The sequence below is a fragment of the Rhinolophus hipposideros genome (genome assembly GCF_964194185.1).
Source record: "Rhinolophus hipposideros genome assembly, chromosome: X".
In the NCBI taxonomy this organism is placed as follows: domain Eukaryota; kingdom Metazoa; phylum Chordata; class Mammalia; order Chiroptera; family Rhinolophidae; genus Rhinolophus; species Rhinolophus hipposideros.
This window is the reverse complement of record NC_138046.1, coordinates 81,113,073-81,132,135: the sequence shown is the minus strand read 5'-3', so window position 1 is coordinate 81,132,135 and position 19,063 is coordinate 81,113,073. Positions and strand designations below refer to the sequence as shown.

The 19,063-nt window shown below is 40.6% G+C and overlaps 1 protein-coding gene across 3 annotated transcripts in view; it reads left to right on the top strand.

Annotated features, from left to right (window-relative positions):
• Positions 1-19,063, top strand: part of ASB12 (ankyrin repeat and SOCS box containing 12) — a 182,235-nt gene that overhangs the window by 142,058 nt on the left and 21,114 nt on the right. For 2 of the 3 annotated variants that reach the window (XM_081042042.1, XM_081042043.1), the window contains one exon: positions 2,049-2,175. In XM_081042042.1, the coding sequence (XP_080898168.1) occupies positions 2,049-2,175 (127 nt within the window). Of the gene's footprint in view, positions 1-2,048; positions 2,176-9,485; positions 10,647-19,063 lie in introns of those variants that run through there. The other variant, XM_081042044.1, reaches the window with a different exon arrangement.

Here is a 19,063-nt window from a genome sequence, read left to right as displayed (position 1 = left end):
AAAGAAAAGACTATGTGAATGAACTAATCAGAAACAGTTTTGGGGACACAAAGAAAAAACCGAGAGTTGTTAGATGGGTGTGGGGGGGTGGTTGGGGATAAGGGGAAAGGTGAAGGGATTTGGAAGCAGCTGGTAACTCAGGGTTTTTTTGAAAATTAATTTGGGGAAGGTATTCAATAATGTTGTAAAGATTTTGTTGGGTATCCGATGGACATGCGTCCTATTTGAGAGACCACCTCAGGGATACTGTGGATGCCTGATCATGGCTCTGTACACCAGAAGCTAAACATTAATGAATGCCAACTATAATTTTATATATATAGTGTGATGGTTCAGTGTGAGGTCGGAGGGATAGTGGATGGGGGGAGGGGGGTTCACAGTGTGAGGGATATAAATGATGAACGTCTAAGTATTACCTTGTCTTGTACACCTGAAACAAATAAATAAATAAATAAATAAATAAATAAATAAATAAATAAATCAGTTTAAGACACTCAAAAAAAAAAAAAAACTGCATGTGGCGGCTGGTGACCACAGGATGGCCTCAGGGTTTTTTGAGAATTACTTTGGGGAACTTATTCAATAGTGTTTGGAGATTTTGTTGGGTGTCCGATGGACATTTGTCCTGTTTGAGAGACCACCTCAGGGATGCTGTGGATGCCTGGTCATGGCATTGTACACCAGAGGCTGGACATTAATGAATGCCAACTATAATTTTATGTGTATAATGTGATGGCTCGGTGTGAGGTCGGGGTGGTGGTGGATGGGGGGAGGGGGGTTCACGGTGTGAGGGATGTAAAAATACAAAAAAATAAAAAAAAAACTGCATGTGAATGTATAATTATTTCAAAATAAAAAGTTTAATTTCATTTTTAAAAAGAAGGTCAAATTTGCTCAAGTCCCAAGTGTCTCAGCAGAGATCTTTCTTTTCTTTTTTTTAATTTATTAGTTTCAGGTGTAGAAGACAAGGTAATACTTAGACGTTCATCATTTATATCCCTCACACTGTGAATCCCCCTCCCCCCATCCACTATCCCTCCGACCTCACACTGAGCCATCACATTATATATATAAACTTATAGTTGGCATTCATTAATGTTTAGCTTCTGGTGTACAATGCCATGATCAGGCATCCACAGTATCCCTGAGGTGGTCTCCCAAATAGGACGCATGTCCATCGGATACCCAACAAAATCTTTACAACATTATTGAATACGTTCCCCAAATTAATTTTCAAAAAACCCTGAGGCCATCTTGTGGTGGTTACCAGCTGCTTCCTAATCCCTTCACCTTTCCCCTTATCCCCATCCCCTCCCACCCACCCATCTAACAACTCTCGGTTTTTTCTTTGTGTCCCCAAAACTGTTTCTGATTAGTTCATTCACATATTCTTTTCTTTAGATTCTGCATATAAGTAAGATCATATGGTACTTGTCTTTCTCTTTCTGACTTATTTCACTTAACATAATGTTCTCTAGATCCATCCATGTTGTTGCAAATGATAAGATTTCTTTCTTCTTTATGGCTGCGTAATACTCCATTGTATAAATGTACCACAGCTTCTCAATCCAGTCATCTACCGATGGGCATTTCGGTTGTTTCCATGTCTTGGCTATCATGTAAAGTGCTGCAATAAACATAGGAGTGCATACCGATTTTTGAATTGGAGTTTTGGATTTCTCCGGGTAGATGCCTAGGAGTGGAATTACTGGATCATAGGGTAGTTCCATTTTCAGATTCCTGAGATACTTCCATACTGTTTTCCATAGTGGCTGCACTAATCTGCAATCCCACCAACAGTGCACTAGCGTTCCCTTTTCTCCACATCCGCTCCAGCATTTGTTGTTGGTTGATTTATTGATGATAGCCAGCAGAGATCTTTCTGCTAGGAACTTTACTCTTCCATTCTTTTCAGTGTTATCAAAATTACCTTACTTTTGAGATCTGCCCAGCTACCAGGCTGATATTTTCTTGACACAAGGAAAACAAGTAATCTATTCCTCCAGCTAAACTAAACCCACTATTTTTTTTCTTTTTGTTTATTCAAGGTTCTGGTGTGGGATGTATAACCGCTTTGACAAAGGGCTGCATCCCAAGCAGAGTATGCTTGAGAGCCTCCTGGAAATTAAGAAGCAGAGAACAATGCTGGCGGCAGGTGTGCACAAACTAGAAAAGGTATGGAGAAAAGTCTCAAAATGAGGTCCTCTTGCCTGTTCTGGGTAGGCCCAGCCCACTTGGAGTTGAATTGTTACTTGTGGGAAGCTGCCTGGCTGGCTTGTTATAATTTCTGGCTTCCAGGTGTCCTGTATCTACAAAGCTCTGAGGCACAACATTTTCTCTTACTCCACATAGAAAGTAGTAAATATCACACTCAGCTAGTTAAACAAGTGGATTGGTTCCCTTTTTTGATCTGGATGTAATCATTAGGAGAAACAAGAAGGAACAACAGGGAGGTCATACTGGCATTTGTTATCTATTAAGAGAATAAGTATAACATCTTGGGTGTACTGATAAGAACAAGGAAATTGTTATATTTTCAATTAGGAAAACCTTATAAAAATTCTCATTTCCTTCCCATGTAGATTGCAAACTATTCATTGAGTTGTCATGCAATGCATGTTGATTTTGCTTTACAATACCAGCAAAACCAAAGTCAGACACGTTTCTTTAATTATAGGTTAAACAAGTCAACAAGGATTTCATTTCAAAATATGGACAATGCTGAGCTGCTTCTGGAATCTAGGGGTCCTTCAGGGTGTGTTTGAAGGAGAAGGGAGGAGTGCCTCTTATAAAAGAATTCTTGGAAAGGGTGTGCTGTTTAGGAACTGGGTGTGACCCACTGTAGGCTAGATAAGGCATAGCTTTTCTTCTCCCTATAAGTTAACAAATATCCTTTTATTATGAAAATAAATGTACTGCTATTACATCAGATCCCAGAACTTGGGAATGTCCTCTTAGGAGGCAAAAGTCAGTTACTTGGTTCCATTTCAGAAAGAAGAAGAAGAAGGAAAACTGGAAAACTGAAGCATAACTTAAAAATCATAGGAAACAACCAAAAAAAATCATAGGAAACAAGGGAAACAAGCAGCCCTGAGAAGACCAAGCCATAGGCAGAACTGAGAAGTAGGAAAACTTTTTCCTAAGGTCTCCTGCCTTCTCTTTTAGCTATTAGCAGCAAGGTATCCAGAGTAGTTCCCTTATTTTAGCTAGACTCAGCCCTCTCACTTATTCCTGCCTATTTCTTGAGAGAGAATCAGGTTCATTCTAGATAGAATCAGATCATTCTTCGATCTTAACGTAAAAAGAAAAATTAAGGAAGGCTTCCTTTTAAAACATATACATAACAATTATTAGCATTCTTTTTTAATACAGAGAAGAAAAACAAAAGTGGCCCATAATATTATTACCCAGATAACTCTGTCATTGTTTTTAAAAGGCAGTTCACATGTGTGGGGACAGAGCCAGGAGTGCAGTTTCCAGGCTCTCGGCTTCACGCTAAAAGGTGATGGCTCAGGTAGTAAATGGCCATCAGCTGTGGCTAGTTGGCCGTCAGCTGTAACCAGTAAGCCATTGGCCATTAATATAACTGCTGTGGCTACGCTAGCAGGAAAATAGGGGCTAGCAAGAAGCTGGTGGCTGAGCTAGCAAGAGTGGATTGCAGTTAGCACGGCAGATTGAAGCTAGCAGATGAGGTTGGTTGACAGAGGAATGTGGCGGAGTGTGGATTGCGGATTCCGTGGCTCCTGCTTCCTGTGTCTCCAACCCAGTCTCCAGCAAGAGTATAGTGGTGTGACTCCCCTACCTATGGCTCCGTGGGTGTTCCTTTTTGGCCTCACCATGTCCTGCGTTCTTATGTGGGGAGCGGGACTAGAGGCCCCACAAGCTGCCTCGCATGACAACATGTAAAGTTTTAAATGCAGAGTACAAAAACATACAAAATGAAGAAAAGTTTAAGAGACTACATCAACCATCTATCCACTTAGTTCTCCTCTCCAGAGCTTATCTGTGTGTGTGTGTGTGTGTGTGTGTGTGTGTGTGAGAGAGAGAGAGAGAGAGAGAGAGAGAGAGAGAGAGAGAGAGAGGGAAATTGATTTTGTGATTTCTGGAAAAATAAAAATGATATGCCTATTTCCTAAGGCAGGAACACTTAACTGGAGTCCATGAATCCATAGGGGTCCACAGATGCCCAGTGGGGCATCTGTGAAGCCCCTGAAATTATACCTAAAAACTATATGTGCTGTCTCATGTACACACATGTGTATGCATGTTTTTTTTTTTTTTAGAGGAAAGTCCATCATTTTTTTCAGATTTTTAAAGGGGTCTATGACTGCCAGAAAGTGATGAATCACTGTTGTAAAGTGTCAGTGAATTATTGTATTATCCCTGAAAGTGAAAATATCCATTGGAGGTAGTATGGGGTAGTAGACAGATTATAGACTTTGGCATTAAGAAGAGGCAGGGTCAGATCCCAGCTCTACCACTTCCTAAATGTGTGAAATTGGGTGATTCATTCAAATTCTCTGTGCCTCAGTTTTCTCATCTGTGAAATACAGCTAATAACTAATTAATAGGATCCTTATGAGTATAAAAGGAAGTATTATATGTAAAGTGTCCAGCACATAGAGGTATTCAATAAACATTAATGAGCCTCTCCCTTGCGCTCCCTGCTCCCAATAGTAGCATTTTTGAGAAAAGAGGACTGTTATAGACGCAACACCCTTGAGGATCTTTAATGGTCTGGCTGTTTATCACTCTGTCAAGTGATGAAAAAAAAGATGTTTGGGGTACGGAGCGGGCAAAAGGTCATTTGTTACCATGTAAGTGACAGCAGGCAGGATCCCTGCAGGTCAGTGTGATATTTTCCCAGTTTTTCTCCTGTTTTTAATTCTTTTTACCCATTCCTTGCTCCCATGACAGAAATTGAAAGCCCATGATGAGCCAACAGAAGAAGTCTGTACCTGCTCTCAATTAGGGAATTTATTGTCTCAGCATCTGGGAAGTCCTTTGACCAATCCTCTCGGCTTTATGGGGATTGATGGAGACCTCAGTACCTTGATGGAGAATGGCACCCTGTCCAGGGAAGGAGGCCTCCAAGCTCAAATGGATAAAGTAAAAAGCGAGTGTGCCGATCATCACCATGACTCTTGTAGAATCATGGGTAGCTTTAGGGCCATGAACATTTCTGAGGACGTAGGCCTCTCTGGAGAGACAGGCATCTCTGGCAACATAGGCATCTCTGAGACCATGGGCTCCTGTGGAGACATCAGCAGATCTGGAGCCATGGACTTCTCTGGAGCCATGGGCATCTATGGGGAAACGGACATCTTGGGGAACACAGATATCTCAAAGGCTAGCACCAAGGAGACAGGCAGCTCTGAGCAATAGTGAGCTGCTCAGTCTGCTTCCATTCTAGGTACACCTGCATCACCCACAATGATTATTGTCCCAAAGAAGACTGTGCTGATTTTCTAATTGCTTAAATGGGTAAGGCCAGGGTACCCTTCCTCCCACTTAAGAGTCTGGAAGGGGATTTAGGGCTTTTACTATTGATCAAGTGACCAGTATATGCATGCCAAGCAGCCCAGAATATAGGCAAGGGAAAGAATATGTTATTGTTCTGGAATGGGATTTAACTTTAGAAATGTCACCTTTCAGCTGAGATATTAGCCTGGTTCTATTACTCTGTTTTCCTTAATGACCCACCTTCCCTACTTTTCCACCCTCACTGCTGTAGCATGAGAATTAAGTGGAAATACTGCCATAGTAGAGAATTAAGACCCTGTTGAGGGGATGGAGAGATGGTATGCAACAGGTAACTGAATTGTAGAATGGTTTAAAATTTTACTTTCAGGTATGCTTAGTCATAAGATGTAAGCTAATGTTATTGCCTATAGAGACCCCAACATTTGCCTGAGAAATAAATCAAAATGATCCTTAACTGTTAGCTTGGGTGCATGGGTACTTGGTAGTTTCAGACATATAAGGAAATAGTTTTCCTAAGTTACACTTGCTGTCCCCAGCTAGGTCTTGTAATATTCACTTAGCCAACTCCCCTTTTCATGGATGGTCCATAGGTAAATTTGAATCCACTACATTCTAAAATGATCAATTCCAAATTAGCAGGATTTGAATTAATAACATTGATTAATATTATTCTCAACATCAGTTCTGGAGAGAGTTGGAAATCTCAGTGCTTTAGACCCTAGTTTACACATGGCCTGTGTGCTCATCTGAGTTTTCCTGAAATAAACTTCTTTTTAGGTCTTTTTTATGAAAGACAGTAGTTTTACTTCCCTAGACATCACATCAGGTTTGTAGATTTTTAGATACAGTTGGCATTACTTTTAAAATCTGGTCGGTTCATCACCTTGTGCCAATGTACACTTTTGAAGAAAGTCCATTCTTATAGCAGGCCTAAATACTCCTGGGGTAAGGGATACGTTTCTTGTTGTTTAAATACCAGATTTTCCCCTTGGGATTGATGCAGTTGATGTACTTTCCTGTTGGGTATTCAGTCAGGGTTTACCCACTTTCACAAGCTGGGGTAGGATAGACCTCTGGCAGTTTGGTTCATGCACTATATATTGTCAGCATTTTCAGAACGCCCATTCCCATCAGAATCCAGGTCCTCATCCAAAATGTCTGTTCTGAATATTCTGTCTGGTTTAAGCTCAAATATTAGTTGTCTTATTGAAAGAGCCATCTCTGTTACCACATCGAGTTGTAAACACAGACATTTCTAAAGGCTCATCTTATTAGTTACTTTTCTTTGTAAGAAAGAGGTGCCTTTTAATTTAAGTGTTAGAAGTAGGAGAGAAGAGCCAGGATAGCTCCTTGATTTCTCACCCATAGCTAAACTATGGACCCAAAAACAACTTTCTTCTTTAGAGGAAGAACAATAAATCATTTTGGTTGTCTTTTTTTCATATGTAAATAGGAGTCACATTTTTACTTACCACTTCTTGGTAGCTGTTTTAATTCTGTGCTTTTGAAGAAGTAATTCATTTGAATCTTTTCAATTAATAAATAGGGACCAGTTTTTAAATTTACGCTTTCTTGATAGTTGCCTTGTTCCTGTCATTTTAAAGCGATAAGGTGATTTTCTATTGTGTCTTCTCTAATCCCCCCTTTCCACAATTTGGTTCTTGACTTATATAACCCTAATCATCAGATGTTTCCAGTTATCCTTTGACTTCTTATTTCTGGGAAAAAAATATTTGTGCAAATCATTTTGATCTGGAAACTCCATCTAACCCTGGCTTTGTGAAGGAAGATGTCAAAGAAGATGACAGTACCGATCATCTGCCACAAGTGAGTCTATCTGGGTCTTGCTTGTACCCATGGGCCTTCTCCCATACCTCATTCTGAATTTTACAGTCCATTAACTAGCATGATATTCCAAATACAGTGTGTTCAGGGTTTTTTTTCAGGGAAAGGAAAAAGGCAAATGGCAAGACATAGTTATTTTGCAAATCCTGTAAAAAGTTAAAGATTTAAAAGTCTCATATTTATTTCTACAGAACTGAAGTAAGACAGTACATAGTACCAAACTTTATTTCTTAGATGTAAAACAAAATTAATCAGTAGTAAACAGATCTTTTCAATATAGTTCTAAACTGAGAAGTGGTAGAGAGCCACACTGGTATTACCAAAAGCAAAAACAAAACTTTTAAAAAGACTGTCTTATTTTGTTGAGCATTAAGGTCATGGAATCAATTTCAGCCTGAAGATCTCTGAGGTCAATTTATTTGGTCTTTTTTTTTTTTTCATTTTATTTCCCAACATATTCCATTAACACTTTCCTGTTTTTCAGTTGGATTTGAAAATCTGAGAGAGGAAAAAAGTTCAATGGGATCCAAATATTTATGCACTGCTTAAAACCCAGTAACTATCTGTAGTCGGGAGCCTCGTCATGGAGAGGAAACTCCTTAAGTAAACTTGCTGGGTATACTAGAAAAAAATGATCTATTAATGGCTTTCATTTCATATCCTCATATAGCACCTACACTGTTTAAGAAATGTGACTCCTTCCCCCACTGTCCTACCTTCCAGTTCCCTGAGTAGAAATTCCATTCTAATGTGACTGCCCCACTTAAATAGGAGGGCATTTAACCACCTGCCACTGTCTCATCCACTAACCTGACCTCTGCCTGTTTCCTACCCAAGTTTCACAGGCTTGGGATCACTGCATATCTTTTCTAAGCATGAGGCAGGCTCTGTGCCTGTGCTTGTGGCCATGAGGGTAGGAGAGATTCTGCATGGACACCTTTTTAAAGAATTAATTATTAGTTTATAGAATGACAGATTCAGATTCCTCATGGTAATAGATAAAACAATCCTAAATAACAAAGCTAAGTTACAGCTAATAATCTGATTTTCAAAGAAGAAATTCAGGGATAGGGTTTGCGGTATGAAAGAAAACCTGAAACACTATTTGGAATTAACAGGGCAAGAATCTGAAGCCTATGATACATGTATTGGGCCATATATCTTTGGAATGTCACTCTAGAGATTGTGTTCAATTCGTACCAAGTCAGTTATTGCCTGTCAACATGCATGGGCACCTTTTGTCGGAAACGCACCTTTAGTCGGAGACACACCTCACACTTCACTGAAAGTAACATCTTTCCCTGAACACTTAATCCAAGTCTTTTTAAGAGGACTTTCCAAACCAAATTGGTAAATATTTAAGGTTGGCCTGAATTTAGCCAGAAAGAGAAGTCTAATCAATACTGTGTTTCCCTGAAAATAAGACCTAGTCGGACAATCAGCTCTAATGGGTCATTTGGAGTAAAAATTCATATAAGACCCGGTCTTATTTTACTGTAAGATAAGACTGGGACTAACATATAATATAATATAATATAATATAATATAATATAATATAATATAATATAATATAATATAATATAAAATACCCGGTCTTATATGAGACCGGGTCTTATATTAATTTTTGCTCCAAAAGACGCATTAGATTTGATTGTCCGGTTAGGTCTTATTTTTGAGGAAACAGGGTACATCAGATCTTTGTTATTTACTAGCTTTTATGAAACACAATGCCTTTTCTTGACACTTTTAAGCTTTGATAAACCACTGGGAAATCTTTCTATGAGAGCAGTTTATCAAGTGGCGTTTTTTTCAAACAGTTGTGTAGGGAAATGTCAATTGCCTTTAAGAAAAATAGTTCTCTCAGGAGGTATACTATACTTCAGATCGGTTTATACTTAGGAAGGTTGTTCTCAATTCCTCTCTTCATTTCCCATGTGTGTGGTTAGGTGATATTCTGTTGTACCAAATCTTTACCCCACTCCCAGGCCTTTCCCTCCCAGAATTCTATGTATGATACAGATAGATATGATTCCAACCAAATCTGGTTGCTTTCTTCTAAGTGCCACATCTAGACTTGACTTTTGATATAGACATTTAAAAACAAGCAAAACATAGACATGGATTAAGCCTTAAAGTTTTTCCTATGGGCTTATTTTATACAGATAAATAGATAGATAGATAGATAGATAGATAGATAGATAGATAGATAGATAGATAGATAGATAGATAGATAGATAGATAGCTGATAGATAGATAGATAGATAGATAGATTAGATTGATAGATGATAGATAGATAGATAGATAGATAGATAGATTAGATAGATAATGTGAAAAAATGGCTTGCTGTTAGGTGACACCAAATAGACAAAGGACAAGGGAAAAGGTTTGGGGTTGTAAAGGACTCTTTGTTTGTTGTTCTTTTATAGGCAGTTCTGTTTTCAAAGCATTCGATGGTAGCGTAGAAGTTCTTCCAAGGCAAAAAAAAATAATAATTTCAAGCCATAGAGTATGTCTTCTCTGATTCCCTGGCTGTGAGACCAACTTCTGTGCCTTCCCTTTAAATACGAAGTATTGGTTTTGTCACCAGTTACAGCAGTCCACATCATCTTTATATGTCACTGCAAGTGAAAGTTTGTTACATGCTCTGTGATTTGTGACTTGTCTTCACAAAAGGCCAGTATGCTTTGAAAGCTGCTGTCTAATTTAGGCCTGTGTCTTTCTGGGGATAAACAAAAACATGTTCAGAAGTTGGCCTGTATGAAACTAACATGTTAGTCCAGTGTCCTGTTTCTTGGCGTTTTCTAAAGCTTTGGGGATGTTCTAAAAGCCTCTTTCTCTTCTAAAGCTTTGTTGCCTTTCAACCATTTTCGAGGCTTTATGCTCTTCTTTAGAGAGCCCTACTACACCAGCCCTCACAGAATCCCAGTTGTGGGGAAGGTGGGAGAAGGGCAGGAGAGAAGAGAAAGTAACACAGAAATACACCTGGCCAGTTAAGAAAAAGGAGTATAGGCCAGACCAGGAAGACCAGCATTCCAGTTATTTAAGTTTGCATGTGATCTAGTAATATCCAAAAAAGGTTCTCTTTTTCAGGCAGTAGTGTGGGTGATTTATTTTCTTTTAAGGCTGTGTCTTCAAAAACACAGAATCTTTTACACTGGTAGCAACTCTTTTCTTTAAAATGCTCTGAGTTGTGTATTTTCTTTTTAAACACCTTTCTCTGCTGGGGTATTTGGTCCTGTTTTTTGTTTTTTGTTTTTGTTTTAAAGGGTCAAGGATGATCGATGATATTCTCCCTGCTTTATATGTCCCTCGGGCAGGTGAGTGCTGGGCCTTTTCTTTGCCTCTTTGTAGCTGAAACATTGGACCCATCACTAGTCAGGTGAGAATACAACAAAGTCACTAAGTGATTGCTGTTCAGATACATGTCTCTGATCCCACCTCACATGCAGTTGGCCTCACCAATTCACATAAAGTATCTCCATATCTTCACCTAACTCACATTTGCAGACAGGGTTATTTTTGCATTTTGTGAATGCCAGTGGGAATGCAGGGCACATATCCTAGTTCTGAAATAGAGCATGTTCTATATTCTAGTTAATGGTGCCTCACCATTGGAAAGAGCTAACAAGGTTAGTCATTTTGGAATGTAACTCATAATAAGAGTATTTGTATATGTGTATGTATTTACTGTAACTTTAGTATGTGGTCTCACAGGTCATTTGGGCATTCAGATGAGAATGTATCCAAGATTTAAAAGCTCTTTTAGTGATAGACCTTTAACTTTGATATTGTCCAGCTAAGTGCCATGCAGACTTTAGGACATGTTAAGCCAAGCCGGAGTTACAAACCAAAGTGATGGTGAAGCAATTAGCCTTTTCTCTTGGATGTATTAATCATGCAGCTTTAGAAGTAGTGTTATCTGTAATGTGTTCATGTTAGCCACATACCTGCATGGACATCCTGCAACTGATATATAAATGAGAATCCAAGCTGTATATGTTCTTTGAGAATCTAACTTTTTATTAGCCCCATGTTTATAGAATGACACTGTCACAGCAGCTCGTCTGAACTTGCCACGGTACAACAGTGTCTGTGATTGACTTTAAACTTCCTGTTGTATATTATTTTGAACCTGTCATACTACTGAGATATGGGTGTTTGACCCCATCACGATGTTCACTGCCAAATTTCTCACTAGTTCCCTTCTGCAGTTGTGTTCCAATTTGAAGATGTTTGTTCGATAGAGTTGTGGGTTTTCTTGGTCTAAAATTAAAAACTTTCAATCTTTTATGTGTGTGAGGTTGCTATGTAATAGCTACAAATGAAGCGAGGCATACCTTCAAAAAAAGGTGTCCTGGCATAGTCTTAATGGAAAAAACCACTGTATAAAGACAGAGAATCTGCAGGTAAGTTAAAATATGCACTGTTGATGTTAAAATAAGGCAGGTGCCAGGATGCCTGGCTCTGGATAACACTATGGAGTGCAGGGTCTAGCTGTCATTGATCAGCTGAGGACAAGACTGATACGAACTTAACTCACGAAGCATACTGTCTGACTGATACCAGTTTGTTTTTTCATACTGGGGGATAGACCTGTTCAAGGATCAGGCTCTTTATTCCCATCCAGGGCTCCTTCTTCCCTACCCCCCCACCCCCAGCAAGAATCCTCACACATGGAGCCTCATGAACTCAGGTGTTGTTTCCTCCAGGCCACAAAAGAGGCCAGTGATATCTCCTTGCCCCTCAGCAGAGCCTCCCTCTCTGGGAATCACATGCCCAGGGCCTCCAGTGGGTAGAACAGAGAGAGACCTGGGTTCTACTCCTGGCTTTGCTGTGGCAAGTCACTTCCCTTCTCTGAGCCTCAGAGGACTCACCTGAAAAATGGGGGTAATAATTGTACTTTTCTTCCACATGGTGGTTATGCAGATTAACTGAGCTAACATGTAAAGTACTACCTGGTAAAGAGCCTGGCACATACAAAAGCAAATCAGAATACATCAGTCAGCCTCCTACTTTTATCCCTGTTGCTGCTGATTAAAATGATTAATTCTTAGGCTTTTTTTTTCCCTAGCTCCATTCAGCCCCCTTCCTACTCTTGATGCATTGTGTTTAGACCATCAGGTTACATTACAATACAATTTCTGTCTTAGCCTATTCAGACTACTATAACAAAATAGCAGAGTTTGGGTGCCTATAAACAACAACCATTTATTTCTCACAATCTGGATGCTGGGAAGTCCAAGCTCATGCTGCTGGAAGATTTAGTATCTAGTGAGAGCTCACTTTCTAGACAGCTATCTCTTTGCTGTAACCTTACAGGGAGGTGAGATGCTCTCTTATGACTCTTAAACTGGCACTAATCCCACTCATAAGGATTCCACCTTCATGACCTCATCTAATCCTAATCATGCCTCAAAGGCCCCATCTCCTATTACCATAATATTGGGGAGGTTAGAATTTCAACATGAATTTTGGGAAGACACAGACATTCAGCCATAACAAGTGGATTAGGCTATGGCTCTCTTTTATAATTTACCAAGAAATCTGCTCATTATAGAATATTTTTAAAATATAAAGAACCCCCCAAAAGAGGGGCATCATAATTTCTCTGAGCAGAAATAAATCTACATGCATGAATACAGAACAAAAATAAGATCACACTCCTATTTAAGTGTCTTGCCTAATTTTGAACTTTTTGTTTCAATAAATATAGATCAATCTCATCATTTTTAATGGCCACATAGTATTTCACTATGTGAGCTATAGTTTATTCAACCAACTCCCTATTGTTTGCCCAAGCTACAGCTTTCTTCTACATCAAATTATAATCTTACCTTCCTGAATTATACCCTATTTCCCTTTATTGGAATTCAGCAACCTCTTTTCTAATCTAAGATTCCACCCGTTTCCCTGAGGTGACCTAAGCAGATGGTAATTTTGTCTATCTAGGAAGATATTATTTTTACCAGCAAGCTCTCAAAGGGTGATTTGAACTCCCAAGTGTTCAGGGTACTTACTATAAATGGAAAAAAAGCTGAACTTGGAATCCATCCACTCTGTAATTGCAAGGTAACCCACTGCATTAGCCCAAGGACTAATCACTCCACTGAATAACATGTTACTAATAATGAAAAGTTGGGAGCCCTAAAATCAACTATTTCCACAGCCTCATTTTATCCAGTAAGTACCCGGTTTCATATGGAAAAAGTATCAAGGGAAGACCCTGAATGGGAAATCACTTATGGGTGAATCTCAGCCCCTCAACTGAGTTTCCTTATTTGTAAAATACGAATAATCTCTTTCCTGTTAGTCTAACACCGTGATTGTGCCAAACAAGGAAAATTGTAACTTTAAATGCACTTTGTAAATTTTGAGGCACTTTTCACATATAAATTGGTACTTTTTGTTTCAATCTTCAAATCCTGTCCAATTGAACCAGAACTACCATGTAGAAGCAAGGAACCAAATAATCAAGAATTGACAGTATGCTTTTGGGCTTTGCACAAAATAATGTTGCTTGGCTATATGTGTGTCACAGCACATTAGGCTCCTGCATTTATCTAGGCCTCTGATGCCTTATGTTTAAAATAGCTGGTTTGAACTAGATGATTTCTAGGGAAAGATATTGAATACCAATTGAGTGGCTCGTCTGTGCTGGGCCTTCAGCTGGGAGCTCTAAGTATATCTCATGTGGCTTAAATAGCCGAAGTTCTGTGTCTAAGTCACCAAACTCATATCTAGCTAGTTAGAACCCAATACTGACTCTAAAATATTGTGTCTCTTCAGAATTTTGTACTATAGAATCCTGTTGGTTGGACTTCTGGTCTAGACAAGATGTAGACTCATTTCTCACTGCTCATTCTGACTAAGTACCACTATAAATCCTGGAAATGATACAAGAAGCAACCAAAGGAGAACTCCAAAAGATCTTAGAACCGGTTTGGGATTCCAGGACCGGAATAACAATGCAAAAGAAGACAGTCCACTTTGGGTATTTCCTGACCTCCAAACTAACAACAGAAGGCAGTCCAGACAGGCTCATTTCTCCCTCAGATCAAACAGGAATCCCTGTGAAGAGAGGTGAGCCTGGTAGTATCAGCAGGGAGAATTGATCAAGACCCTAACCCCACTAATAACCACCTAAGCAGAAGGTTCTCCATCCCTGCGTTTCCCACCCAGAGACACTGAGGCAGCCAGGAGACATTGATAAGAGAGGCCCTACCACAACAAGTGCTCATTCCAGGAAGTCCTCACCATCTCCACAGGTGGGGGCGGGAGGGTGACCCTGTCAAAACAAGGATCTGCCATAGAAGCCTCTTCATCCTTGCAGGCCTGACACTTATAACCCACTCAGAGACACTGAGCAATGGACCTGGGTAAAGCCATTCCACCCTTTGAGTTAGCACAAGCAGAAACCAGCAAGAGCCCCAATGGCACCAGATAAAATAAGCAGACCAGAATAACACCAGAACCTCTTCCAGTGGCTTCTCCAAACAAATAGCCTGACTCAGATTATGCTGCAGAATTACCTAAAATCTCTCAAAGGTCCACAAATCACAAATCACAAAAAAGAAGTGGCAGTCCTCGGTATGCCTTGCTCCTCTTGCTAAGCTACCCCAAGCCCAGCAAAATCAGCGACTGGTCTCAGCTTGCATTATAACACTCATCAGGTCTCCCCAAGCCTGCCATAAGCAGCAGCCACTCTTGGCTTGGATTGTAGCCTCAACTAAGTGGCCACAAACCCTGTACAAGTGACAGCTGGCTTCAGCTTACATCATAGTGCCCACTAAAGGGTCCCAAGCCTGATACTAGTGGCAGCCAGCCTCAGTTCGCAGAACAGCCTCTTCCAAGTGCCTCTAAGCTCAGCACAAGTGGCAAACAACCAAAGAACACTTTGTACCTCTTACCAGACAGGCCACAGCTGGGCTCAAGCAGTGGCTGAACTTGACCCGCACAAGAGTCCCTATTCAGAGGGTCTAGAATCACCAAACCTGGTGGACATCATTAGATCACACAGCACTACCTAACCAGCTCCACAAATGGCACACCCAAAGGGTGGACTTGTCTGACACTAGAGCCCCAATAAAGCAACTCCCACAGTGTGGGGTCTGTCGGTCTGCACACAACATCTCATTCACTGTAGTCATGGCCAGCCCTCATAGGTAGTCAGCCTGAGGGTCACTCCCACCCACTGACATGCGAACAGAAATCTAAGCTCAACTACAACAGGAGAGCACATACAACGCACACAACGGACACTCCTGGAGCATCTAGATTTGTGACGAGACAGAATGTACCACTGGGACCAATAGGATACCTATTACATAAGGCTACTCTGCCAAGACTGGGAGACAGCAGATCTACCTAATACATAGAAATAAACACAGGGAGTCAGCCAAAATGAAACAAAGAAACATTTGCTAGAGAACAAGAGAAACCGCACCCCCAAAAAAAAAAAAAAAAAAAAAACTAAACAAAATGGAGCCAAGCAATCTAACAGATGCCGATTTCAAAATACTGGTTATAAGGATGCTCAATCAACTTAGGGGAGGAATAGATGAGCTCAGTGAGAATTTCATCAAAGATATAGGAAACGTAAAAATAGACAGAGAAAACGTTTAAAAAATCAGTTGAAGACTATAACAACTGAAATGAAGAATACAGTAGAGGGAAGCAACAACAGATTTAAGTGGAGGAAAGAATCCAATCAGTGATGTGGAGACGTCATCAAGGTGGCGAAGTGAGGTGGTCCTCTGTGGGTCTCCCCTGGAATTTACAACTAATCGAGAGGATGTGTCTCCGTGTGGGACTCCCTTGCACAGTGGACGGGTGGGACAAGGAGGCCCACGGATGGGTTCACCTAGGGGTGGGCGACTCACGCGAGGGAAGGGGAGAGAGGTGAGGAGACAGAGAAGCGCGGCCGTGGGACGCAGAGCTGGCTCGGTGCTCCCGACTCACTGCATCCCAGAGCTGCCACAGCTACGCGAGAGGGAGGAGCTCGGATTGCTAGGGCTCCGTTTGTGGCCCACAGGGCTGAGAGAACAGCATGTAGTGCGGCTGAACCCACCGCTCACGGCGGAGACCTCAAGAGGGGACTGAGGGAAGAAGGATGAAAGCGGTGGTTTGGTCCCTCACTGCTGAGCAGAGTGCAGAAGCTATAGGCACTGAGACTGGCCGCCACCTCCCTACCCTCCTGGAGCTCGCACTACCCCCACCTGCCTGGTGCTGAAGGTGGAGCATTGGCAGTGTCAGATTGGAATAGCGGAGTATATGCTGTTCTGAAAGCTGTGGACAGCGGATGCAGATTTGTAGCCCGGCTGGATACGGGGTGGGAAAAGAGAGACGGGAAGATGTGAGGGCGGAATCGGCTGTGGTGGTAGTCCGTGCCATTGCTCTGAGACACCCCGCCCCTGGCCCCACCAGCTAGGCAGATCCCAGCAGAAGTAAACAGAACTGGTGAAACATATGGGCTCTGAATCTGGTGCAGGAAGAGCTTTGGAACTTCAAAAGCTCTCCGCATACCCACACGGACACTGCGCCCTGTGACTGCGGCAAACTTAACAGAACAGAAGCCCGTCTCCCAGGGAATCCCCCCAGTGTGTGAGAAGTGGAATAGTGCAGAGAAAAAATAGCACTACCGTGTGAGAGAGAAAAAAAAGGCTGCAGTCGGAGAGAAAATAAAACATTCTACCAACAAGTACTGGAAAACAAAAGAAAGCTCTGCCTATCAACCTGTTGCAGAAGCCACTCCTGTAGATGTCTACGAAGAGAAATAATAAATCAGTAATTGCCACGAATAACCAAGGCAACAACACAGCTCAGAAAGAAAGTGAAAAGTCTCCAGAAAAGGAACTTAAAGATATGGAAATATGTGACTTAAATGACAGAGAATTGAAGATTGCAGTTCTGTAAAAACTCAACAAGATGCAAGAAAAGACAGAAAGGCAGTTTAATGAACTCAGAAACACAATCGAACAACATGAGCATTTTACCAAAGACATTGAAATCTTTAAAAAGACCCAAATAAAATTTCTGGGGATTAAGAACTCAATAGAAGAAATCAAGAATAAAATAGCCAGATTAGGTAGCAGAGTTGACCAGATGTAGGAAAGAATCAGTGACATCGAAGATAGAAACCTGGAAATGACACGGACGAAAGAAGGGACTTGACACTTAAAAGAAATGAAAGAACTCTACAAGAACTTTCTGATTCCATCAGAAAGAACAATATAAGAATAATGAGCATACCAGAAGGAGAAGAAAGAGAGAAGGGAACAGAGAATATATTGAAACAAATCGTCGATGAGAACTTCCCAAACTTGTGGACAGAACTAGATCCTCGAATCCAACAATCAAATTGAACACCTAATTACCTGAATCCCAACAGGCCTTCTCCAAGGCACATTGTATTGAAGCTGTCTAAAATCAACAACAAAGAAAGAATCCTCAAGGCAGCCAGGGACAAGGAGATGGTAACCTACAAAGGAAAGCCCATTAGATCATCATCAGATTTTTCAGCAGAAACTCTACAGGCCAGGAGGGAATGGAACCAAATATTCAAACTATTAAAAGAGAGAAATTATGAGCCAAGAATAGTATATCCAGCAAAGATATCCTTTAGATATGAAGGAGGAATAAAGAACTTTTGCGACATACAGAAGCTGAGGGAATTTTTTTTTAATTTATTGGGATAACAATTGTTAGTAAGATTACATAAATTTCAGGTGTACAATTCTGTATTACATCATCTATAAATCCCATTGTGTGTTCACCACCCAGAGTCAGTTCTCCTTCCGTCACCATATATTTGATCCCCCTTACGTTCATGTCCTATCTCCCAACCCCTTTACCCTCTGGTAACCACTAAGCTATTGTCTATGTCTATGAGTGTTTGTTTCTCGTTTGTCTTGTTCTTTTGTTGTTTTTGGTATATATACCACATGTCAGTGAAATAATAGGTTTCTCTGCTTTTTCTGTCTGACTTATTTCGCTTAGAATTGTACTCTCAAGATCCATCCATGTTGTCACAAATGTTCCTATACCATCTGTTCTTACCTCTGAATAGTATTCCATTGTGTATATAACCCACAACTTCTTTATCCATTCATCTATCGAAGGACGTTTTGGTTGTTTCCATGTCTTGGCCACCGTAAAAAAAGCTGCAATGAACATTGCAGCGCGTGTATCTTTATGGATAAATGTTTTCAGATTTTTTGAGTAGATACCCAGGTGAGGGATTAGTGGGTCATATGGTAATTCTATTCGTAATTTTTTGAGGAACCTCCACACTGCCTCCCATAACGGCTGCACCAGTCTGCATTCCCACCAAAAGTGCATGAGGGTTCCGTTTTCTCCACAGCCTTTCCAACACTTCTTACTATTTGTCTTGTTGATGATAGCCATTCTGACTGGGGTAAGGTGATATCTCATTGTGGGTTTTATTTGCATTTCTCTGATGATTAGTGTTTTTGAGCATTTTTTCATATGTCTATTTGCCATTTGTATGTCCTCTTTGGAGAAATGTCTCTTCAGGTCGTCTGCCCATTTTTCACTGGGGTTGTTTGTTTTTTTCTAGTTGAGCTTCATGAGTCCCTTATATATTTTGGATGTTAGCCCCTTATCGGAGGCACTGTTTGCAAAAATCTTCTCCCATTCAGTCGGTTGCCTATTTATTTTCTCGATGGTGTCTTTTGCTGTGCAGAAGCTTTTAAGTTGCATATAGTCCCATTCATTT